Source organism: Carcharhinus amblyrhynchos, chromosome 9, assembly GCF_965287045.1.
Source record: "Carcharhinus amblyrhynchos chromosome 9, sCarAmb.v2.hapA, whole genome shotgun sequence".
Taxonomy (NCBI): domain Eukaryota; kingdom Metazoa; phylum Chordata; class Chondrichthyes; order Carcharhiniformes; family Carcharhinidae; genus Carcharhinus; species Carcharhinus amblyrhynchos.
Window position 1 is genome coordinate 69,595,708 of NC_137332.1, and position 25,905 is coordinate 69,621,612.

The window sequence follows — 25,905 nt, forward strand, 5'->3', positions numbered from 1 at the left end:
GCAAAATAATTTAGATTGTGTAAAATAAGTTTTTAGAAAATACCTTGAGGTTACTGTGCTAAATTAGATTGTGTAAAAGAACTCGGTTACAGTGTCGGCTAAGTTAGATTTTGCAAAATAACTTGGGGGGGGGGGTGGTGAGGGCTACAGTGTGCAGAATAAGTTATCTGTGTAAAGTAACTCGGGGTGACAGTGCCGGGTAAGTTATTTGTGTAAAGTACCAGCGTGTTCCAGAAAACCAGTAAAGAAGTAGCAGTGTGTTGCTGGAGTGTGTAAGGTGCTGTTTGTTGTGGATTCTCTGCCCACTGCTCTGCCCTGCACTCGGGAAGCTGCAGCAGAGGCGCAGTGCGGCTGCGCGGAACTGGACCGTTAGCTGTCGCCCAAAGGACGGAGAGAAAACAAACTGGAGAGAGAGAGGGAGTGTGAGGGGAGGAGAGAGGGAGTGTGAGGGGAGGAGGGAGGGAGGGAGTGGGAGGAGGAAAGAGGGAGGAATAGAAAGGGATAGCGGTAGGGAGTGGGAGGAGAAGAGAAAAGAGAGAAAGTTGGACGAGGATGAAGTAGGAGGGAGAGAGTGAAAGGAGGAGAGAGGGAGGGGAGGAGAGGGAAGGAGGGGAGGGGGTGTGAAGGGGAGGTGGAGGAGAGGGAGGGAGAGTAAAAGGGAGGAGGGGCAGTGAAGCAAGGAGGAGTGGAAGGGTGAGAGTGAAAAGAGAGAGGGGGAGGAGGAGGAGGAGTAGGGGGACTGAAGGAAAGGTGGAGGAGAGGGAAGGGGAGTGAAGCAAGGAGGAGGAGTGGAGGGGGTGAGTGAAAGGAGAGAGGGAGGCGGAGGAGGAGTGGAGGGAAGGAGGGAGGGGAGGTGGAGGAGAGGGAAGGGGAGTGAAGGGGAGGAGGGGAAGTGAAGCAAAGAGAGGGGGAGAGTGAAGGGAGAGCAGGAGATTGAGGGGTAGGAGGGAGCAAAGGGTGCGGGGAGAGGGAGAAAGAGGAGGTGGGTGGAGGGAGAGCGTGGTAGTGAGGGAGAAGAGGAGGAGGGAGGAAGGAAGCTGACAGTGTCGACTCGCCTGCCTCCACCTCACTTCAGCTTAAAGGGTCAGCTTGAGCTGCAGCTGGTCGCCATGGGTAACCGCGGGATGGAGGATCTGATCCCACTGGTTAACCGCCTTCAGGACGCCTTCTCCGCCATAGGCCAGAGTTGCAATCTGGACCTACCGCAGATCGCAGTGGTAGGCGGTCAGAGTGCCGGCAAGAGTTCAGTCCTGGAGAGCTTCGTGGGCAGGTAAAAGTGGCAGGGTGATGGGGATTAGAGTCTGTCGCATGTGGGATTTTGCTGTACATAATTTGACTGGCCCTGACTCAGTCTCACACTTATCTACAACTCAGTCATATTGTAAATCATTTTGGGACATCCTGAAAGATGCTGGATAAATGTATCCAGGGGGTAAAGCGGATTATTTAGCACTTTTAACTGACTTCAAATCGACTCTACATTTATGCCCTGTTTATTTCCTTGAGATTTATTAACCGTCTAATTTGTGTTGTGAGTTGCTGCCAGTCTTCTAGACATGACTTGTTGCCATTTTAAACTTTCCTAATTGTAGGTTGATGTTTTATTCTTCATTCCATCTGTAATCCATGTTGACTGTGGTTTTTTTCTAAATGTTTGGTCTGTAAATTGTTGTTCTTGATCAGTGTGTAATTGTTCAAAAATCAAAGCTGGTTATGCTGATCTCTATACTAACTAAATAATAAATAAACCAGTTTAGTAAAGCAGATTGTGTATGTTAACCTTTCAGCATCACTGATGACTGGAACAGTAAATTATACTGCTAAAATTGTAATCCCTGGAGTTGGGCTTTACTGAGAGTGCAGAAGAGATTCAGTAGGATAATACCGGGATTTTACTTATTAGGAGTGTAATTCTTTTCACTAGAGCAGAGAAGTTTGAGACTTTCTGATCATGTTCACAATTTATGGAGGTTTTTCGTAAGGTAAATGAAGTGAGATTATTTCCACTGGTCAATAAAGTAGTAACAAGATGGCATGAGATTATCAAAAGAATGAAGGTAATGATTAGGGTTTTTTATACAGAGGGTTACAATGGAATGCTGAACCAGGAAGTGTGTGCAGCATGGTGACACAGTGGTTAGCATTGCCGCTTCACATCACCCAGGATTCAGGTTCAATTCTGGCCTTGGGTGACTGTGTGAAGTTTGCACGTTCTCCCTTGTGTCTGTGTGGGTGCTCCGGTTTCCTCCCATACTCCAAAGGTGTTCAGATTAGGTGGATTGGCCATGCTAAATTGCCCCTTAGTGTTCCAAGATATGTAGGTCAGGGGGATTAGTGAGGTAAACACGTGGGATTACAAGAGTGAGGCTTGGATAACATCCCCTGTCGGAGATTTGGTGCAGATTCGATGGGATGAATGGCCTTCTGTGCTGTTGGGGTTCTATGAATGGGGGAAGAAGAATCTTTCATACCTCATGAGAGGGAAATTGATAAGTATTTGGAGAAAAAAATAAGTTGGTTTAGAGAAAGAAGGTGACTGAGTGAGTAGTTTAGCTTTTAGAGATCCAATGCAAAATCAGGATGGACCAAATGATCTCTGCATGTGCTGTAAAATTAATGATTTATGAGAGTATATCATAGATTATGATTCAAACTATAACTGCAGTCACTGGTTAGACTGTCTAATGCATTTTTCCTGCCAAAAAGTGCAAAAATGTTTTTAGTTTTCATTCTCATCCTTGTAGTTCTTTGCATGTAAATTGTTATTAAAAGAATAAAACTTAGGAGAAGCCCAAGCTTAAGGGAATTCTCGCAATCTGTTCCATTCTGTGCTGTGTGATCTCTCCAGAAACTGGCAGTGCTGGAGGGAGATATCAATGTACTAGTTGGAAGAGGACTAAATAGTTGAATTTAAATTGTTGCTCCTGAAATTGCATTTGTAATGGTGTCAATAGCAGTTGGGGGCGGGGTGGGGGGGGGGGGATGATGAGTACAATCGTGCAAACAGGTTTGGAATTATTTCAACAATTATTGTGCATCAAATACATCAAAACTGCCAAGTTAACACTACATTTTGTTATTATTTTTGCATTATTCCTGATTCATTGCTCCACTGTAGTTCCCTGGTTTACTTTAGCATATAAGATACTTGATGCGTATTTACACATTGATTGCCTAGCTTTTTAGCAAGTGTGAGGTTATCCACTTTGGCAGAAATAATAGTAGGAGGGATTATTATTTAAAAGGCGAAAAGCTGCAGCATGCTACGGTGCAGAGGGACTTGGGGGTCCTTGTGCACGAGTTGCAAAAACCCAGTCTGCAGGTGCAGTAGGTGATCAAGAAGGCGAATGGAATGTTGGCCTTTATAGCGAGGGGGATAGAATATAAAAGCAGGGAGGTCTTGCTGCAACTGTACAGGGTACTGGTGAGGCAGCAGCTGGGGCACTGTGTGCAGTTGTGGTCGCTGCACTTGTGGAAGGATATATTGGCCTTGGAGGGAGTGCAGAGGAGGTTCACTAGGCTGATACTGGAGATGAGGGGGATGGCCTATGAAGAGAGACCAGATAGACTAGATCTGTACTCGTTGGACTTTAGAAGGATGAGGGGGGATCTTATAGAGACGAATAAGATAATGAAGGGGATGGATAGGGTAGAGGTAGAGAGATTCTTCCTGCTTAGAAAGGATAGCAGGACTAGAGGACACAGCCTCAAGATAAGGGGAGGGTGCAGTTTAGATCAGAGTTGAGGAGGAACTTCTTCACTCAAAGGGTGGTGAATCTCTGGAATTCCCTGCCCGTTGAAGTGGTGGAGGCTACCTTGCTAAATATATTTAAGTCACGGGTAGATAGGTTTCTGATAGACAGGGGAATTAAGGGTTATGGGGAGAAAGCGGGAAAGTGGAACTGATCCACTTCAGATCAGCCATGATCTTATTGAATGGCAGGGCAGGCTCGAAGGGATAGATGGCCTACTCCTGCTCCTATTTCTTATGCTCTTATGTTCTTTTTACTGTTAGAGAATTATTGTTGAAGTTTTATAACTGAGCTCATGATGTGTGCCAAACAGCAATACATTATCCAACATTGCATAGGCATTGTTGATGTTATTTCACACACAAAATTAGTTATGTTGCAGCCAGAGTAATAATAAAGTAATTTGGAGAATGTGTTAAGCCAGAATATTCATAAAACAATTTGGAGAATGTGTTTAACTTTCTAAGTGCACTTTCCATGGCTGAGAGTATGAACTAATAGGATCTTGTTTATGGACTCCATTTAGCACTTCACCACACCATCAAAGCAGAGATTGGGAACTGTCCTCCATGTAGATTGTTAACTAATGTCCTGTGACTTAATAGTGTGTTATTTTGGAGCTCGAGTATGCACAATCAGTGACTAATGTTGATTAGTCACTGGATTTTTATGTTGTGCCTGAAATGTCATCTTTCCTGTAGCAAAGCTTTGCACCAGCATAATTGTTTTTAATTCAATCATGCTTTTCACAAAGCCAGATTTCTACTCCAAAGAAATGTACTCAGAAACTATTTACCTCAACATTTTATGTTACTAGAGCTGTGATAAACATTTTTGAAAGTGGTTATTTATCCATTGTTTATGCACAGTGAAGAGCTGAATTAAGAATGCCTGCAGTTTACAGATGACTGGATTTGAAGACTATCGGGGATGCTGGCTGAAGTTAGGATGTGTTTTCCATTTTGGCACTGGCAAGATTGAGTGCCGTAGTATAAGTTGGGTCTGATTCAAAGTTGGTGTTCTGGTGAACAGTCCTCCATTTGTTCATCTGATATTGAATGAGCAATATACTTAAAATTTGAAAGTAGAATGTGTTTATGGGCATTTTTCAGGTTGAAATCCATACACTTAAAATTTGGGACATTTTTAACTTACCAGGGCAGTTGAATGCAAGTTTGGTTTACATTGCTTTATGCAGTTTCATGTTTCCTGGTAGTACCATGGATGAGCATAAATTTTGTATTAATGCATTTATTAATGTCATTGACCAGACAGATGCAAGGCCATGTTAGTTAGGAACAGGGGTAGGCCAATCAGCCCATTAGACATGTTCTATTATTCAATTAAACCATGGTGCGTTTATACCATGAACCTCAATTTAATTTTCCTGCCATTGGTCCATTTTCTTAACAATCTGTATTCTTAGTTTTGAAAGCTCCAATTGTTTTATCATCCACAGTGGTTTGGGGAAGAGAATTCCAGATTTCTTTTGACCTCGTGTGGGGGAAAAAATGCTTCCTGATATCACTCTAGAATGGTTCAACTCTACCTTTTGAATCCTCTTTTGATCCAACATTATAGATTGTCCTGAATTCCATATGAAGTTGTTCAAACACAGTCCCATACACGCTTGAACTATATGTCATCTTGCCCAAGATACTTTGCAGCATTGTAGCGTATCTTACACAATTACAGATACATCTGACATAATCATCTTTGTCCTTTTCCGCAGTTATCTAATCACGATGGCCTGGAATTCGCAGGGTCTTGATGAAGCACTTCCTACATTTGCTGTCATTAACCTTGTCCAGGATGTAGTGCAAGCAAAGATTAATGTGAAAGTTCTGAAGTTGCATTGTCATCATTCATTGCTCCACTATATCCTGGTTTACTGTCTATGAGAATTATTTAATGTGATTGACTAGTTAGGCAACTTGATGACATCACTGGAGTTTAACACTGGGAAACCCATTAACCATTGCTGAGAGAGTGCTAGAATTCTCAACGCAGTGTTCTTCGAAGTCAGTGACAATCACTGTCGCTTTCCTGCTGCTGAAAATTACAGGCCAATGAAATAAGTGGTACAACAATTATTATAATGTGGAATAAAGCAAAAAGGGAGTGCATGTTTATAGAATATTCTAGTACAAGCTCCACTTTGGATAAACTGTAGCTACTGTTGATCTCAATGTGGGAAGAAGTCAAGTTCCCAGTGATATATAGAATTTATATTAATGCGATTTGTGTGAAAATGGTCGAGAGCTTCAAGTTTCTAGGTGTCCAGATCACCAACAACCTTTCCTGGTCCTTCCATGCCAATGCTATCGTTAAGAAAGCCCACCAACACCTCTACTTTCTGAGCAGGCAAAGGAAATTTGGAATGTCCGCTAGTCTCTCACCAACGTTTATGGATGCACCATAAAAAGCATCCTTTCTGGATGTATCACAGCTTGGTATGGTTCCTGCTTTGACCAAGACCACAAGAAACTACAAAGGGTCGTGGTCGAAGTCCAGTCCATTGTGCAAATCAGTATCCCATCCATTGACTCTGTCTACATTTCCTGCTGCCTCAGAAAAGCTCCCAGTATAATCAAGGCTTCCATGCACCCCAACATTCTATCTTCCAACTTCTTTCGTTGGGAAAAAGGTATAAAAATCTGAGGTCACGTACCAGCCGACTCGAGAACAGCTTCCTCCCTGCTGCCACCAGACTTTTGAATGGACCTACCTTATATTAAGATGATCTTTCTCAACATCCTAGCTATGACTGTAACCGTACATTCTGCACTCTCTCGTTTCCTTCTCTATGTACAGTGTGCTTTGTCTCTAGCGCACAAAAAAGAATTCTTTACATTGCACGCCAGTGAATGTGACAATAATAAAACAAATCAAAAAACTTAATACACACACATTGACCAATTAAGTGGCTTTGTATTTTTTTGATTTAATGAATGATTGCAATTTATTATTTATTAATTTATTCAGTCTGGGCTAGAGATTCCAAAGATTCACAACCCTTTGAGTGAAGTAATTTCCCCACAATATCCTGAGACTGGACCCATGGTGAGGTTTTGAGTGAGAATAATTTTACGTAGGTAAAAAAATAATAGTTTATAAATATAGTTCTTAACATCTACGGGACTTAGAGCCGGGGACACAGTCTCAGAATATGGGGCCGGGCATTTAGGACTGCGAGGAGGTATTTCTTCACTGAGAGTGGTGAATATGTGAAATTCTCTGCTCCAGAGTGCTGTGGAGGCTCAGTTATTGAGAATATTTAAGGTTGAGATTGATAGATTTCTACATACCAGATTCATCTATACAGAGGTAGTGCAGGAAAATGATGTTGAAGTAGATTAGCCACGGTTTAATTGAATGGGAGCATGGATTCAAAGGCCTGAATGGCCTGCACCTTTTTATGTTCTAATATCAGTAATGTTTGGAGTTGCTTTATTCCAATGAACACCTTTCCACATTGTCTCATTTGTCACAATTTTAATAAGATGTCATTGACATTGCTGTATATAGAAAGAATTGAAATACGTTGTTCAAAACAGAGGATAGTGGTAAATCCTGTAGTTAATAGAAGAGCACAATGACTTTGTCACTAACCCTATTTTCATATAGGGTGGACTTGATTCTAAGATTACATCAGTAGAATGATGCTTTGAACTGTTATTGAAGAGTTATTTTTTCCAATTTCAAGGCCTTTTGTGCCACAAAGTAAAAGGACAAAGGTAATTGTTTTTTAAGTTCTTGCACTTTTCTCTGTGTCTTTAAAAGAGTTGACTTGTGCAATTACCTGCAGCCAATTAGAGTCTTGCTTAAATCACTATTACTCCATTAACCTCGACTTATTTCAGCACAACAATCACATTTTGTGCAGATGAGTTTGACAATTCCCTCACTTGGCTTACTTTGATCTCAAGTCTTAATGAAATTAAAATGAATCTTAAAATCTAATCTCAGTTTTTTGGCCACAAAATGAAGCAAGCTTTCATGATAGATATTTTCATGTGACAGTTATTAACTCTTGGATAATAGATATTTTAAAATACATTTGAAAACTTGATCATTAAAAAGCAGACTGGACATTGAGAGTTTGGGTTTTGAAAGAAATTGTATTTATACATTTGAAGTGCAAATATACCAATGAAATGCAAAATTAAAGTTGTATTTAGGGTATCATTATTGAATCAAGATGCGCCACTGTTAGTTCCTCGAGCCTGTGATAATTTAGTGAGAAATGAATAGAATAGGAAGAGGACAGAAGGCAGGAGAGGAGGTGAGCAAACTGATCTTTGTAAGTGTAAGGCTGGATTGACAGATCCATGAAACTGAGAAACATAAAAGATTTGGATAGATCCAGTAGCTTCCCTGCCCCTATAAGTGTATGTAAATGATTTGTATCAATGGTGCTCCTCCGAATTTTTCTTGCCATTTCCTCATACAAATGTTCTTATTTTTACATTATTTTAGTGGGAAACCACTTCAAAGATATAGAATATGTCAGAAGAAGCCTGAAATAAAATTGGATGAAATAAATAGTATTGTGTGTCTGCAACTGGCAAAAATATTTTTTTCTGCCAGTTTAGTTTTAAAATACTATTGGCTTTTATAGGCCACATCTTTTTAATAAAAATCAGACCTTAGGTGTGCAAATATGATGAGGCTTTCTGTCAACGATAGAAAGAAGCATCTTTGGAGAGAAAAACAGAGTTACCATTTTGAGTCCATTTGACTCTCTAGAGCTCTTTGTCTGTTACCTAAATGGATAAGAGAATAAAGGCACTTGAGCTGAAACATAAATAATGCTTTAAATTGAGAGGGAGAAGCCCAAGCATTCCTTTTCTTTTGTTTTCTTGGTTTGTTTCAGCCAACATCAACAGATTACCTACAGAGAACAGATTTTTCAAACTTGAGCTATTTCATCTTGTAAAATAGTTCCCACTGAGATTCCATCTTCAATGTTTCTGTTTGACCAAAAGTGCTTGTGAAATGCTTAATGTGAGGTTGTTTTATGAACTGACAAATAAGTTAGCCCCACGTTACCTTTGGATCTATTTGTGTTTGAATTCGACATCTATCTATAATGTTGCTCTTAATGGGTGCTAGTGCGATTGAGCTGATGCAGCAGATTTGTTCTTACAAACATTGTCATTAGCATAAAAAAAATTACCTGCAGGTAGTTATCATCATTCTTTTTAGGTAATAAAAATAGCACTATCAGTGAAATAGTTTACTTTATGTAATGTGTATAGAGATGTGCAAGATTTTCTACTATTTGTAACAGTTTTGTTGTCAGTTTGTGAAAGCCCCTTTTCAGCAAAAATATTGTCACCTTTCTTCTATTTTTGCAGAAATTTTAAGATAAACTAAAACTAATTGTTATTTTCTGTTAAAATAATAGTTGGCTTTCTGACATAAAGTTTGGCTATGCATTATGACTAAAAAAGCCAATGCAGTTAATAGAAAGAGAGGTAAAACTTTTCCCTGACCCTTTGATATATGCCAGATAATGCCTGAATTGATAATGCAGATGTTTTCGTTCTGAGATGCTTTTGCTGTATGCAGCTGGAACAGAGATGATGGTGACAGTGTAATGCCTTGGTGGGCAATTGTGCCCTTCCTGAGGTAAGTATGTCTCGTGTCACTTTAGGAGACAGATAATATCACTCATGCAAGCAGTTCATAACAAGTTAAACTATCAAACAGATTCAGGTGTAGAAGGAATCAGTTACAGAAGTGGCATAATCAAGATAATGAACAAGAAGATACGGGAGTAGGAGTTTGGGTTTAAACTTTTGGGTCATTTTCCAATCAAATCATGCTGACAATAACAGCCTTTAATGTAAAGAATGTCCAAAGTGCTTCACCAATAAATTTATGGAAAAGTAGTATTGCTAGGATAGGGAGAACAGTAAGAGTGACCGAAAGCTTAGACAATAAAGGCTTTTGAAGGAAGAAAGTGTGATGGAGTGTGTTCTAAAGAGCTGGAGAAAGCAATTAAAGGCAAGTGAAGGGAGTAGTGGGTGTACTGAAGGCCGAAATCGCGTAATTGCCATGCTTAGAAGTTGATCGAAGGATGAAGTCAGATATTAAGTTGGGCAAGGAAGTGAGATTTCAAGGCAAGAACAAAGATTTTTAATTTATTACATAGTGACTGCAATATCATGTAGGTTAGGAGGAAGGAGTTGATGGACAAACAGGAGTGCAGTGCAAATAGGATATATGCAGCTGAATTTTAGACAAGTTGGAATTAACAGAAGGTTGACAACGGGAGTCTGAAGGAGATAAATGCATTTGTAAAAGTGTAGTTAGTAGCGACACTGAGATAGGAGTGGCAGGTGTTGTGGATATGGGCAGAAGGAGTCTTATTGCTGGGTAAGCTAAGGTTTGAATACAATTTCAAAATTCTGCAGTGACTGGGAGTGGAGATTTGGGGATGTGGTGTGTGAAGGATGTGTGGAAGCAGTGACAAGAAGTGGCATATATGGTGGAACCTGATGATGCTTTTGGTCTTCCTCATGTTCAACTGAAAGAAGCCTTAACTAGTCCACATCTTGCTATTGAACAGACAGTCAGAAAGTATTGTGCATTAATGATTTAAATGAAAGGTAAAGGAATAGATCCTTGATATCTTTGTGCATATGAAAGTTAGCTTCATACCAATGTATATAACTGAGGGAGTGAAGTGAAGCACTGTGGATACGTGTTGGCTGTATTTGGGTAAATAGAAGTGAAACCATACAAAGGAAGTTCTACGAATCTGATCATTGGAAAAAAGGGATGATGTTAGCTTGAATTAAGTACTGCAAAACTGTTGAGGAAGACAAATCAGAGAAATAGCACCATGGGTGCAGGATGTTGATTGATCCCTTTTGAACATGAAGTACTTCTCAAAGATATGTGCACTTGTTCAAGCAAAATACCACAAAATCTATTAAGAATTACTTACCTGGAGAACAAATCAAAGCGCACTTTAAATAGTCCAAATTCCTTTGAAGAACAGGAACTTTGCAAACCAATCTGACAACCAATGAACAGAGAAGTATTAGGATAACCAATATATGTTTTTATTAAGGCTTCCAAATGTAAGCTATGTTGCAAATAGGAATGAAGGATATTGAGGTCTGTATAGAGGAATTCTTCAGTTGTCAACTTCTAGAATTTTTTTTAAAGTTACAAAGCCAATGCTCAGAATGGACCAGGCAAATCCAAATTCATTCCTTGCTCGCTCCAAAAACCAAACTCAAATTCCAATTGAATTGATTCAAGGTCCCACAAGAGAAACAAACAAGATCCAACCTAACGAGATAAGGCACTGCATCCCATCCTGGGCTTGACCTGACACTTGATTTTAGACTGGTCAAATTTTTCAGAACCCATGATTAAAAATCAAATTAATGACAATGATATAATTGGGGTTAATCAGTGCAGTTTTGCTAAAGGCACATTCTGTTGTAAGAAATAGTTTATTGGAGGTAATTTCTTGTACTTGTACGTAGATTTCTTTTAAACAAATGCTCAAATTGCATGAATGGTTTTTAATGGTTTACAGAAAAAGCAACTTGATACGAACAGTTTTATTGAAAGCAAATTGCAGTTTAATCTGTTTTGAACACTTGTTTCAAAGATATTTTAATATGTCTTTATAACTTTTATGGAAGCAGTGTTTTTGTGTACCATTGTATTTTATGATAATACCACAAAGTGAATGTTTCATTCATAAGGCCAGTACAGTGGTTAGCATTATTGCCTCACAGCGCCAGGAACCCTGGATCAGTTCTGGTCTTGGGTGACTGTGTGGATTTTACATGTTCTCCTTGGCTTTCCTCCCTCCGGGTGCTCCTGTTTCTTCCCACAGTCCAAAGATGTGCGGGTTAGGTGCATTGGCCATGCTAAAAATGTGTAGTTAGGGGGATTAGTGGGGTAAATATGTTGGTTACGGATATAGGGCCTGGCTGAGATGCTCTTTCGGAGAGTTGGTGCAGACTTGATGGGCCAAATGGCCTCCTTCTGCACTGTGGTGATTCTATGATTCATTGAAGAGGATGTAACAGCGTAACGACAGTGGCAATTTGTTAGACTTAGGATGATAGAACCAAGATTTACTGAAAAAGGGTACTGGAAGAGTTTGCATGAAGGTAAGCCGTTTTGACTAACGGGCAAAAATAAAGGAGGCTTGTAATAGTTTGCCACGGTGTTAAGTGTGTGATGATAGTGTACCTTTAAGAAACTTTTTTTAAAATCAAATTCTCTCCATGCCTCACAGCCTCAGGTTGTGTCATTGTTGCTGAGTTGGCTAGAGAAGTCTTTTCATTGCTCCTTAAGTGGCTTAAATTAGGTTTGTTTATTTTTACTTTGGGATCTTTTATGACCCTACATTGTTAGGATGAATGAAGGTCATGTGTTTTGGACAGTTTTTCTTTCCTTCCTAGTGAATTTAAGGTTTCATTTTCTGTTTGAATGACAGCAGTGTTAGTTTAGAAGGGACATCAAGCTGAAAAGAAGTGTTTTTCTCTCTCTCCCTGGCTTTGGAAATTCTGCTGGTCACCTGAAAGCCCGGTTCCTTGCCTTCCTAGAGTAGAAAATCTGCTGTTGGTGGCTTGACACAGTAAGAAGTCTTACAACACCAGGTTAAAGTCCAAAAGGTTTATTTGATAGCAAACGCTACTAGCTTTCGGAGCACTGCTCCTTCATCAGGTGAGTGGGAGTTCTTTTCACAATCAGGGCAACTGGGCATATAAAGACACAAACTCAATTAACAACTTCGTTAATTGCTTTTGGTGGCTTGACCAGAGTCCTTAGTGTTTTGGGAAGCTGTTCTGACTTCAAACTATCCTGGCTGTATCCAGAGGGCTTCCAGAAGATGCAAAGTTGAGAAGTCAGGGTTTCAATTCACCAACCTAAGGACTCATTTCCAGTATCAGATGAGCATTAATCGTTGCTGCATTGAACCTGCGGAAAGGGTTTTGTCTATGGGACATTTTGTTTGATTGGAACATTTCAGGTATGTTTGTTAAGGACCATACAATATCATAGAATCATAGAACCCTACAGTGCAGAAAGAGGCCTAACACAATCCCACCCAGGCCCTACCCACTACACATTTTACCCACTAATCCCCGGGCCTGAATTTTTTGAATGGCACGGTGTCCCTTTCTGCCAAGCAAAATGTAGGTGGGAAACATCTTCCTGCTGATTTCAACTGCCTCACTGCCATTTCACACTTGAATGAGTGTCACTTGGCTTCAGGTGCGACTTCTGCCCCTCATTTGGGAGGGAACCGAGTGTATGGTGTCGAAATTTGCTGATGACACCAAGATTGGTGGAACGGCAAATTGCGCGGAGGGTGTGGAGAGTCTGCAGAAGGATCTAGATAGGCTGGGCGAATGGGCCAGGAAATGGCAAATGGAATTTAATGTTGGCAAGTGTGAGGTGGTCCACTTTGGTAGGAATAATGGTAGGAAAGACTATTACTTACGTGGCGAAAAACTGCAGCAGGCGACGGTGCAGAGGGACCTTGGGGTCCTTGTGCATGAGTCACAAAACCCCAGCCTGCAGGTGCAGCAGGTGGTCAGGAAGGCGAATGGGATGCTGGCCCTCATAGCGAGGGGGATTGAATATAAAAGTAGGGAGGTCTTGCTGAGGCTGTATAGGGCATTGGTGAGGCCGCAGCTGGAGTACTGTGTGCAGTTTTGGTCGCCGTACTTAAGCAAGGATATTTTGGCCTTGGAGGGAGTGCAGAGGAGGTTTACTAGGCTGATACTGGAGTTGAGGGGGTTGAGCTATGAGGAGAGGCTGAATAAACTAGGCTTGTACTTGTTAGAGTTTAGAAGAATGAGGGGAGATCTCATTGAGACATATAAGATGATGAATGGGATGGATAGGATAGAGGTGGAGAGACTCTTCCCGCTCAGAAAGGACAGTAGGACTAGGGGGCACAGCCTCAAGATAAAGGGGGGGCGGTTTAGAACAGAGTTGAGGAGGAACTTCTTCGCTCAAAGGGTGGTGAATCTCTGGAATTCTCTGCCCGTTGAAGTGGTGGAGGCTGCCTCGCTAAATATTTTTAAGATGCGGGTTGATGCGTTTTTGATAAGCGAGGGGATTAGGGGTTATGGGGAGAGGGTGGGAATGTGGAACTGAGCCACGACAGATCAGCCATGATCTTATTGAATGGCGTGGCAGGCTCGAAGGGCTAGATGGCCTACTCCTGCTCCTATTTCTTATGTTCTTAAGTCCTGCCCTATAAAACTGCTGGCCAATCAGATTGGCCACCTGTTCTCTCATCCCTGCAAGAACAAAAGCTGCAGTGGATCAAAGAGTAACTTCAGAAAGAAGCTTGAGCCCTAGTCCTGAGACTGAACGGCATGATACTCTTAAGGGGTTCCAGGGTGGAAAAGGTAAAGGGAAGGCCTGGTGAGGGATAGATTCAAATTGTTCATCTGGCTGGAGTGTTTGGTTGATGGGCAAGGGGTGCAGGAGGCAAGGGTTGCCCAATGGCTACCAGTTCTTAAGTGGGTTGAGGGGTCTGGGGGGTAGAGGATGATGAAGTCAGAAGAGGACTTCTGACAGAGAGCTCCAACCTTGAACAGTCAGGCAGAAGTATGTTCAGAATACTAGCTTAGGGCACTATGATGTTGCAGAAATTAGAAGAGATACCCCTTGTTAATAGAGGGAAGTGGAATATAAATTGCTTCCTCACCATTATCTGAAAGTGCCAGCTGTTTTAAAAGAATGAGTATAGCCCAAAACCAAAATGACTTTATAACATGTCCTGGAATTCAGACTAATTGGGATCTAAAATTTGATGCCTAAACTAATTGAAGCAATGTTGCATTCTTTCTGGGCTGCAGGTGACCAAGTAAATATTCAATGAGAGTAATATTAATTTTAGGCCTCTCTAAATTGTGAGTACAATTTTTTTAAGAATGTGGTATGGTAATCATAGCTTTTCTGTAGCCTAAGTGTGTAATTAAGCTAGATAAATTATATAGAAATTCTTAAATTAGATCAAAAGAATTTTTAAAAAGACTGATCTATATTTCTAAATGGAATGCACGAAAGCAAGTATAAATAAATGTTGTGTGGCAATCAAAGTATATTGACAGTGGAGTCAGTGTTGTTCGAGAACAAGACAAATATATATCTGTCAGCATTAATTGAGACCATTCATCTTGACGATTTTCATTTGCCCTGCATCAAATGTTTTTAAAGGTAATTTCTGTTACATATCTGTTGCCTGTTATGTGATATTTAATTGTAGTAGCAGAACATTGCAATGAATATCTGCATTCAAAATGTGCAGAATCTTGCAGTTTGCTGGTCATGATGTTTTCTGAGGATAGGCGGAGATAGCAGCAGAAGATAAATAGAAAGGGAAATAAAGGGGCAATTATCGCATAATGTATAATGAAAGCAGAAGGTGAGGAACGGGGAGAACTGATTGGTGCATATCCTTATTTTTAGATGAATGAAGTTGATTTGCCATGTTAAACCTTTGTTTAATGCCAGCTTTGATTATGTTCAAGATAATACTTGTATAAGTAGGACAAATAAAGAGAACATAGAACAGTACAGGCCCTTCGGCCCTCAATGTTGTGCCGAGCTTGGTCCGAACCCAAGATCAAGCTATCCCACTCCCTATCATTCTGGTGTGCTCCACGTACTTATCCAATAACTTCTTGAAAGTTCCGACTCCACTATAACAGCAGGCAGTCCGTTCCACACCCCGACCACTCTCTGAGCACAGAACCTACTTCGGACATCCCTCCTATATCTCCCACCATGAACCTTATAGTTATGACCTCTAGTAACAGCTACATCCACCTGAGGAAATAGTCTCAGAACATCCACTCTATCTATCCCCCTCATCATCTTATAAACCTCTATTAAGTCGCCTTTCATCCTCCTCCACTCTAAAGAGAAAAGCCCCAGCTCCCTCAACCTTTCCTCATAAGACCTACCCTCCAAACCAGGCAGCATTCTGGTAGATCTCCTCTGCACTCTCTCCAATGCTTCCACAGCCTTCTTATAGTGAGGTGAAGAAGTATATTCTAAAAGTGTCAACAGTTATTAAGCAGTGTGTTGGGTACATACTATACTATGCAGATATGATGTCATTCAAATTATCATAGGAATGCCAAGAAGAAAGAATACTTCTGTGACACTGCTGCCTTTGAAGTTAAATTCGCTGCTACTTGGAGCCTTTAAGAGTGAGGATTACTAAGTAATGTAGGCAATTACATGTTGTTGAAAAATCAGCATGTTGCCTCCCTGAACCTTAATGCCAAGGGTGTAAGACTTCCACATCCTTTTCTTGTGCCCTTCTTATCTGCAGACTCACCACAGCAAAGTGAGGTATGAGAAGAAAGTTGAAGATGAACAGGATGAATGGTAGGACATAAGCTTCTTCTTTGCTGTCTATGATGATCCTGATGAGGATTAGTCCACACACAAGTTTGGGTCAGAGTCATTATGACACAGAAGGAGGCCATTCAGCCCAGTGATTCCATGCCAGCCCTCTACAGAATCTTTCCCCAGTGGTCCTCTGTCCCAACTCAGAATCACTCATGATGCATTACTTACTTTTTAACTCCCATGCACCTGGAAAATTTAAGTAGTGTCAGTGAGTCTGTGAGTTTAAGAGTGCCAGAGGAGTGTGCAGTTTGTGAGAATGCTCTACCTTGCCAGCAGAGGTGAAGGGCAAGGCAGTTTATGGCTTTACAGTTGTGGGACCAAGAATTCATGGGCACCTGCCTGAAAAGAAGAACGTCCTACTGCTGACTCTGGCCACGGTGTGTAGCAATTGATAAAAGGTGACTTTTGAAACCACAGCTCTAATTTGTGACAAAAACAGGAAAACATTTTCTTAATTGCAGACATTAATGGGTTGTGTAGGACCTTGATAATGTTCTGTTATAGATGCCCGCCTCAAAAATGGCTGAAGGTCAGTTGATGCCTTCACCTCTATCGAAGCACAGACAGAAATTTTGGCATTGATGGAACTGCCAGTATCTGACATATTGGTTACCTGACCTCAACAGCCATGAAGAAAGCTGCTGTCTTTTGGGGCTTTCAGAATCTGATAGCTGCCATGAAACTGACTACTCCACACTGATCAGCAAGAACATTTATCCAGAGCTTAATAGAGTAGGAACACGACCCAGGCAGGTGCTGCTCTTGTTTCTTAGCAACTGCATGTGCAAGGTTTCTGGTCTTTACCCTCTGAATGCATCACCAAAAGAAAACTGAATGGGGAATTTTCCCTCAAGCCTGTTCTGCCATTCAGTGCCTGATCTGTGACTTCACTTGATAACCTACCTGTGTCCCTTTATACCTATAGTGAACAAAAATAACAATTTATATAGCATAAATTGCCACATGCGGAAGGAAGTTCCAAACTTCTCCCACTCTTTGTGTGTAGAAGTGTTTGCTAATTTCAATCCTGAAAGGTTCATGTCTAATTGCCAAACCATCAGATATAGCTTTTTTTCCCTCATCTTTCTGTTCCAGTAGTATCTTGAAACCGTTGATCAAGTTACCCATTAACCTTCTAAATTCCAGGAATACACTTCTTGTTTGTGTTAATCTCTCCTTGTAATTTATTCCTGAACCCAGTGTCAAGGTCCGGATATCCTTTCAGTGGTCTGGTGACCAGGACTGCTCTCAGTACTCCTGGTGCAGCCTGACCAGGGCTTCGATTAACTCTAACATGACTTCAGTCTCCTTGTACACAATTTTTCTAAGAATAAAGGCCAGCATTCCATTAGCTGTTTTGATAATTTTCTGTACCTATTCGCGACATTTTGATGAATGTACCTAGATTCCCAAGCCTCTACATAACCTCCCCGATTTCTAGCTTTTCAACATGTTCTATGCTTGGGTCAAAAAACAACCTAGTTTGACATCCAGTTTCCTTCCACAATCCAGAGGTGTGCAGGTTAGGTGGATAGACCATGCTAAATTATCCCTTAGGTCCTAAAATGAGCAAGTTTGGTGGATTAGCCAAGGTAAATGTGTGGGGTTACTGGGATAGGGCAGAAAGGAAGGCCTGAATGGATGCTGCTTTGGAGAATTGGTGCATCTCGACAGGCCAAATGGCCTCTTTCTGCAATTCAGGGATTCACAATTTTTTAAGACAGAGAGAGAATCTGCTGCAGCTACAATAAAAAACAGAGGGCTGTTAGGCACCAGGGTGTGTCTGAATTGGAATCATTATACAAAGATGCCAACTGTGCCCAGGCTGATGTTGAAGTAGTGTGGAAGATGCCTGGCTAGACATTAGTGGGAGAGTCCTCAAGAAACCCCTCACCTTGGAAGATAACAGTGCAACCCTTGGAGACTGAGACACACTTGGTTTGCTTCCAGGAGATTTGAATGGATATTCAAAAAAATTATCTGTAAAGGAGTTCTCTGAAATCTTGCTCAAATGGCCACAGATTGCTTCAATATCTGTGGAGTCGTGTATTTGGTCCTGAACACTCTGCAGTCATCAGCAAACATCCCCACTTCTGATCTTATGGTAGAGGGAAGGACATTGAGGAAGCAGCTGAAGATTGTTGGGCCTAGGACACTACCCTGAGGAACTCCTGCAGCACTGTTCTGGATCTGAGATTGTTGGTTGCCAGCAACCACAGTCATCTTCCATTGTGAAAGGATATTCATTTCTGAGCTATTCTGAATTCATCCCATTTAGCGTGGTGTTAGTGCCACATGATATGAAGAAGTGTGTCATCATTGTGAACACAGGACTTTGTTTTTACCAGGACTGTGTGATGGTCTCTCTTACTGATATTATCATGGATGGGTATATCTGTGACAGGTAATTGGTGAGGTAAAGTAGATTTTCCTCACTTATTGGTTTCCTCAACATTTGCTGCCAATCCAGTCTGGCAGATATGTCCCTTCATGATTTGGCCAGTTTGCTCAGTAGTGGTACTATTGAGCCAGTCTTAGTAGTGGGTATTGAAGTCTCCAACCCAGAGTACATTCTGTGTCCTTCCACCCATAGTGTTTCTTCCGAGTGGTGTCAACACAGAAGAGTAGTGATCCGTCAGCTGGGATGGGGGTGTGAGATGGTAAGCAGTATTCAGCAGGAGGATTCCGAGCCCATGTTTAACTTGATACATTGAGGTTGAGAGTCCATATTGTGGACCACCAGGGTCACTTGCCACTCCCTTGTGACTGTACACCACCATGCTGCCACCTCAGGTAGTTTCTCTTGTCAGTGGGACAGGGCATACCCATGGATGGAAAAGAAGAAATTTTAGCTATACTGTACGATATGTGAGATGAAATGGGAGCAGTTGTATGCTATTGCCCATCTCAAATTATCTTGATCAGTTGGGCCAGTGGGATCTTGATCGATTGGGCCAGTGGGCTGATGAATGGCAGATAGAGTTTTAGATAAATGTGAGGTGATGCATTTGGTAGATCGAACCAGGGCAGGACTTAGTTAATGGTAGGGCACTGGGGTGTGTTATAGAACAAAGAGATCTAGGGGTACAGGTTCATAGCTCCTTGAAAGTGGAGTCACAGCTAGACAGAGTAGTAAAGAAGGCATTCAGCATGCTTAGTTTCATTGGTCACAACATTGAATACAGGAGTTGAGATGTCTTGTTGAAGTTGTACAAGATATTGGTAAGGCTACACTTGGAATACTGTGTACAGTTCTGGTCCCCTTATTATAGAAAGGATATTACTAAACTAGAAAGAGTGCCGAAAAAAATTACTAGGATGCTACCGGGACTTGATGGTTTGAGTTATAAGGAGAGGCTGGATAGACTGGGTCTTTTTTCTCTGGAGTGTGGGAGGGTGAGGGGTGATCTTATAGAGGTCTACAAAATAATGGGGGCCATAGATCAGCTAGATAGTCAATATCTTTTCCCAAAAGTAGGGGAGTCTAAAACTAGGGGGCATAGGTTTAAGGTGAGAGGGGAGAGATACTAAAAAGTCCAAATAAGCAATTATTTTGCACAGAGGGTGGTAAGTGTCTGGAACAAGCTGCCAGAGATAGTGGTAGGGGTAGGTATATTTTCCCTTTTATAAAGTGTTTAGGCAGTTACATGGGTAAATGGGTATAGAGGGATATGGGCCAAATATGGGCAATTGGAACTAGCTTAGTGGTTAAAAACAAAGGGCGGCATGGACAACTTGGGCTGAAGGGCCTGTTTTCATGCTGCAAACTCCTTTGACTCTATCTCCAGAAGCTTTTGATGATGGGCTTTTTTCCCTTGAATTGCTGTAATCCTTTTGATGTTAGAAAGTTCAAGGATTCTAACTGAACAAGGATGAAGGAATGGTGACGTGTACCCAATCAGGATGGTGCATGTCTTTCAATGGAGGTTCATGGTGACAGTTCTCCCATAGCATTGCTATATTTGCTGCTAGAGGTTGCAGAATTAACTTAGTGAGTTGTTGCTGTATACTCTGAATTGTTGTTTTGTAAGAGGGAGGTCGTGCCTCACAAATTTGGTGGAGTTTTTTGAGGAGGTGACAATAACAGTTGACGAGGGTAGAGCCGTGGATGTCATCTATATGGATTTTAGTAAAGCGTTTGACAAAGTCCCTCATGGCAGGTTGGTGCAAAAGGTTAAATCTCATGGGATAGAAGAAGAGGTGGCTAGATGGGTAGAGAACTGGCTTGGCCATAGAAGACAGAGGGTAGTAGTGGAAGGGTCTTTTTCCGCTGGAGATCTGTGACCAGTGGTGTTCCACAGGGATCTGTACTGGGACCTGTGCTATTTGTGAAATATGTAAATGATTTGGAAGAAGCTGTAACTGGTGTGATCAGTAAGTTTGCGGATGACATGAAGATGGCTGGACTTGCGGATAGCAATGAACATTGTCGGAGAATACAGCAGGATATAGGTAGGCTGGAAAATTGGGCGGAGAAATAGCAGATGGAATTTAATCCAGATAAATGCGAAGTGATGCATTTTGGTAGGACTAATGTAGCGGGGGAGCTATACAATAAATGGCAGAACCATCAAAAGTATAGACGCACAGAGGACCTGGGTGTGCAAGTCCACAGGTCCTTGAAGGTGGCAGCACAGGTAGAGAAGGTGGTGAAGAAGGCATATGGCATGCTTGCCTTTATAGGACAGGGTATAGAGTATAAAAATTGGTGTCTGATGTTACAGCTGTATAGAACGTTGGTTAGGCCACACTTGGAGTACTGTGTCCAGTTCTGGTCGCCGCACTACCAGAAGGACATGGAGGCTTTGGAGAGAGTGCAGAGATGGCTTACCAGGATGTTGCCTGGTATGGTGGGTCTTAGCTATGAGGAAAGATTGGGTAAACTGGGGTTGTTCTCCCTGGAAAGACAGAGAATGAGGGGAGAACTAATAGAGATGTATAAAATTCTGAGGGGTATGGATGGGGTGAACAGTGGGAAGCTTTTTCCCAGGTCGGAGGTGACAAACACGAGGGGTGTCAGTTCAAGGTGAGGGGGGCGAGGTTTAACTCAGATATCAGAGGGATGTATTTTACACAGAGGGTGGTGGAGGCCTGGAATGCATTACTGGAATGCAGGGTGGTGGAGGCAGACACGCTGGATTGTTTAAGACTTATCTGGATAGTCACATGAGCATACTGGAAATGGAGGGATACAGAAAAATGGTCTAGTTGGACCAGTGAGTGGCGCAGGCTTGGAGGGCCGAAGCACCAGTTTCCTGTGCTGTACTGTTCTTTGTTCTTTGTTCTATGTATAACTGCAACTAAGGTATACTCAGAGTGGTGGGAATGAGCGCTGAGTTCAGTGGTAGTCAAGGTAACTGCTTTGGGATTGTTGAGTATCATGAGGATTGTGGCTAAATCTATGAAGGCATGTAGTGAATATTCCATCATACTCCTTACTTGAGCCATTTATCATTTGGTAGTGAGGCTTTGCAGGGTCAGGAAGTTAATCACTGATTGGTGTGCCAATTCGCTGTCCCACTTTTGTAGCTATGGCATTGATCTGTTTGAGCTAGTTCAGTTTCTGGTAGCAGATAAAGCTATAAGTTATATGGTGCAGAAGTAGGCCATTTGGCCCATTGAATCTTCTCCACCACTGAATGGGATTATGATTGATCTGATATGATCCTCAAATGCACTTTGCTGCCTTATTTTCATAACCCTTGATTCCCTTATTGAAATCTGTCTATCTCAACCTTGAACACAGTTAACAACCCAGTCTCTGCAGCTGGGTCGTTGGTGATCTCCTCCGGCTATTGATGGTATGAATGCAGCAGTAGTAAACTCAGTCAAGGCCAAGGGCTCTCTCTTGTTTGAGGTGGTCATTATTTCCAATTTGTATGCCACCTGTCTCTTGCAGCCTAAGCTAAGGTGTAATTCAAATATGTTGCAGGCTACTGTGAGCTATATTACTATCAAAGGAGTTGTGAATGGACCTGAACATTGTGGATCAGCCAGTAAACAGCATAACTCCTAACCTTGTGCCATAGAAAGCTTTATTAATGAAGCAATTAAAAATGATGCAACAAGGTCTCTTCCCTAAGGAACTGCTGTTTTGATGTCCTCGACTATGATGACTGACCTCCAACAACATTGTCTATTTTGCCTACATAAGGTATGACTTCAGGCATTGTGGCATTTTCTTTCAAGCCCCTGTTGACTTTAGTTTGCAAAGGCCCAGTAGAGTCAGTCTCGATTGAATACCGAATTGATGTTGAGTGCAGCTACTTTCACCTCTTCTTTGGTATTCGGGTCCGTATCTGGATCAAGGCTGTGATGACATCTGGAGGGGAATGATTCTCTTGGAACCTAACTTTGGAGTTTTCACTGAATCTCTGTTGCAGCCATTTTCTTTAATTCTAAGAGAACACACCATACATAAGGAAAATCGATGTTTTCTGATCAATATAGCTCTCCCTGGAAATAATGCCCGCAGATAGGAATAATTGTGTTTTTTAACATTCAATTTTTGTTTTAATGTTAAATTTTTTGTGTTACGATGGCAGCCTTCTGTCTTCTAAAATGATGATTTGTGCTGTTGCGATCACCTCTGTTAAGTATCGGTTGGTGTGTCTCTGGAGCTCTTCTCTGACAATGCAGTCTCTGATAAATTTTCTGCAGAGAAAGACAGTAAGCTAAGAAGGTGCAGGATCCATAAGCTTCTGTTTTCAGTGGGCTCTCTTCTTGGCTAGCTGAGCTGTCACTTTTGATCGCCTCTTCTAATGCTCTTCCGTCAGCCTCCAGAAATCAGGGTCGTGAGCAAATATCTCCCAGTTGCCAGTATCAGTGATTGCCATCTTTCTGTCTTGCTTGCAGGTAAGTGGTGTGGTATGGTGCACTGGTTGTTAAGACCATGTTCTGTGTGCGGATCTAATTCCTGTATGGGGGAATAATTGATAGTGAGGAGGGCCAAGGGTGAAGGTGGAAAAGGGGCAACGGTGTAGAAATGTGTGTCAGGTGGAGTCAGGGAGAGAAGGGAACATAGGAATTTGGAGCAGAAATAGGCAGTTCCGTCCTTTAAGTCCATTCCGCCATTCAGTCAGATCATGGCTGATCTCTTCCTCAATTCCCCATATCCCCTTTAACCTGTATTTTTATCAGAAATATATTTATCTCCTTGAAACCATTTAATGATTCAGACTCCATTGTGCTATGGGGCTGTGAGCTCCAAGATTCACCCCCTCTGCGAGAAGTAGTTCCTCCTCTTTTGTGAGGTTGGCAGGTATGGAAAAAACATGGAAGAAAGGAGGGGATAAAAATGTCCCGATGGGAGTGAAGAGGTAAGTAAAGCATCTCAGGAGAAACTATCTTCAAAGAGGGTGGTGGATCCAGCATTTCAGTAGCTAAGGAGGTCCTGATTTTTAAAAATATTAGATATTCTTACATTTTAGAAACTGCAGATCTTACTACTTTTAATGAACCCAAATGTACATTTTTTTTAACCAAGTGAAGAGGTTCTGAATTTTTAACTTTAAAGAAGTCAATTTTTTTGTTGTTGAAAAAAAGGAATGATGGCTACCTGTAGTTGCAAAATTTCATTTCTCAACAGACGCTTGCAAAATATTACGTTCCTAACGTTGAAAAGCTCAACCACAGCACCATCTTAAGGTGGAACATGTAATGCAGAGAAATGTGGATACTGTTATAACAGCATTTTGCATAGGAACATAGTGAAGTGTGATTTTTAAATGTGACTGTAAAACCTGCGAGCCTCAAAAGGAATATAATCCAAATGTTTTCCACTTAATAATCATTAGCCAGGATACTTTCTATTAACATGTAAGGTAATGAGTCATTCCATTATTCATTATTCAGACCTCAGCAATGTTATTGGCTTCTGACCTAGTGGTACCTCTATTTTAAAATTTGCATGGTTGATTTCAAATCCTTCCATGACCTTATCTATCTCTATACTACCCTCAAGCCAACATTCTCCAAGATCTTTGCTTGTCCAGTTCTGCCTTCTTGCAGATGCCCAATTATTTTGTTACACTTTTGGCAGCTGTGTTTTCAGCTGCCTTGACTCTAAATTCTGGAGTCCTTCCCTAAACCTCTCTGCCTCTTGACCTCTGGCTCGCCTTTAAGACGCCCTTTAAAATTTTCATCTTTGGCCAAACTTTTGATTACTTGTCCTAATGCTTCTTCAGGTGGCTTGGTGCCACATCTTGTTTGATAATTGCTCCTGTGAACCTTCATGAGTTAAAGTATTTAAGGCACTGTATTAGTGCAAGGCTGTTGTTGTTGTAGGGCTGCATTAGCTATAACAGTGGCATTTGAAAGGCAAACATAAAGTGTACCTGAAAAAGTAGTGTTCCTTGAAGGACTTGAACTCCAGAAATATAGCAAACAGATTTAGGCTTGGACTGCTGGAACTTCTTACACTGGATAAGCATAGAAGTCTTTAAAGTAATAGAAAGGTTGGACTTCATCCACATGGATATCCTGTTCAGGCTAGATAATTTAGGGAGGAATAGGGGGCTTAAGTGTGAGTTATCTAAGGATCAAGCTGGTTAAATGTGGGTACTTGGTGCAGGGTTATCAATATCTGGAATAACTTTCTGGTAGGTGCCAAGAACATGGATTCACTAAACGTTCACAACAGAGCCGGACAAGTTCCTGAGCATTGCCAACATAACCGATTAGAATAGTAAGTACGTATCAAGGTATATCTATGTTGGTCCCTTACAACTTGTTTGATTGCTTTTAGGGAGCCGGAGAGGAATCTTCCAGAGTTTTGACCTAAATTTATACTCAAGATTTTTTTATCTAATCTTGCCTTGATGTGGAAATTGTGTGGATGGGGGCAGGGATGATACTGGTGCTGTGGAAGTTATATCATGACAGTATAGTATGGGCGACATGGTGGCACAGTGATTAGCACTGTTGCCTTCCAGCGCCAGGGACCTGAGTTCAATTCCAGCCTCAGGTCACTGTCTGTGTGAAGTTTGCACATTCTCCCTGTGTCTGCTTGGGCTTCCTCCGGGTACTCCAGTTTCCGTCCACTGTCCAAAGTTGTGCGGGTTAGGTGCGTTGGCTGCTAAATTGACTCAAGTATCAGGGGAATTAGCAGGGTAAATATGTGGTGTTACTGGAATTGGGCCTGGGTGGGATTGTGGTCAGTGCAGTGCTGAATGGCCTCCTCCTGTTAGGATTCTATGAACTCAACTTATAGGTATGGTACAGCTGAGGAGAAAGTGTCACCTTAATAAGTGATTAATCTGGGACAGCCACCATGAATAAACTTCAATAAACTGCTAATTTGATTATATTTAAAGTCAAAAATTACAATGCATATCTACAGAAATTTAGAAAGGTTTTGGATTATGGAGAATATGTAAATGAGCATAGGTGGAGTAAAACACTGGAAAAATACGACTTTAATTTTCTGAGAACTGAAAATTGGAGGAGAAAGTTACGTAAAATAATTAGGGTTGTTTGGTATAAAGGGATGGAGATTGTGGTACCCATTTCTGGATTGCTTGTAATCTTATCACTGTGCAAAATGTCAACTTTTGAAACATTTGTTTTGGAGTTTTTAAAACAACATAAGAACATAAGAAATAGGAGCAGGAGTAGGCCTTCGAGCCTGCCCCGCCATTCAATAAGATCATGGCTTATCCGTCGTGGCTCAGTTCCACATTCCCGCCCTCTCCCCATAACCCTTAATCCCCTTGCTTATCAAAAACCCATC

The 25,905-nt window shown here is 41.5% G+C and overlaps 1 protein-coding gene across 3 annotated transcripts in view; it reads left to right on the forward strand.

Annotated features, from left to right (window-relative positions):
* Nucleotides 1-1,015: 1,015 nt before the first annotated feature.
* dnm3a (dynamin 3a) overlaps nucleotides 1,016-25,905 on the forward strand; it is a 183,375-nt gene continuing 158,485 nt past the window's right edge. Inside the window, exon 1 of one of the 3 annotated variants that reach the window (XM_080195910.1) lies at nucleotides 1,016-1,270. In XM_080195910.1, coding sequence (XP_080052036.1) covers nucleotides 1,110-1,270 — 161 coding nt within the window. In that variant the 5' untranslated portion in view covers nucleotides 1,016-1,109. The remainder of the gene's footprint in view (nucleotides 1,271-25,905) is intronic. The other 2 variants (XM_080195908.1, XM_080195909.1) reach the window with 2 other exon arrangements.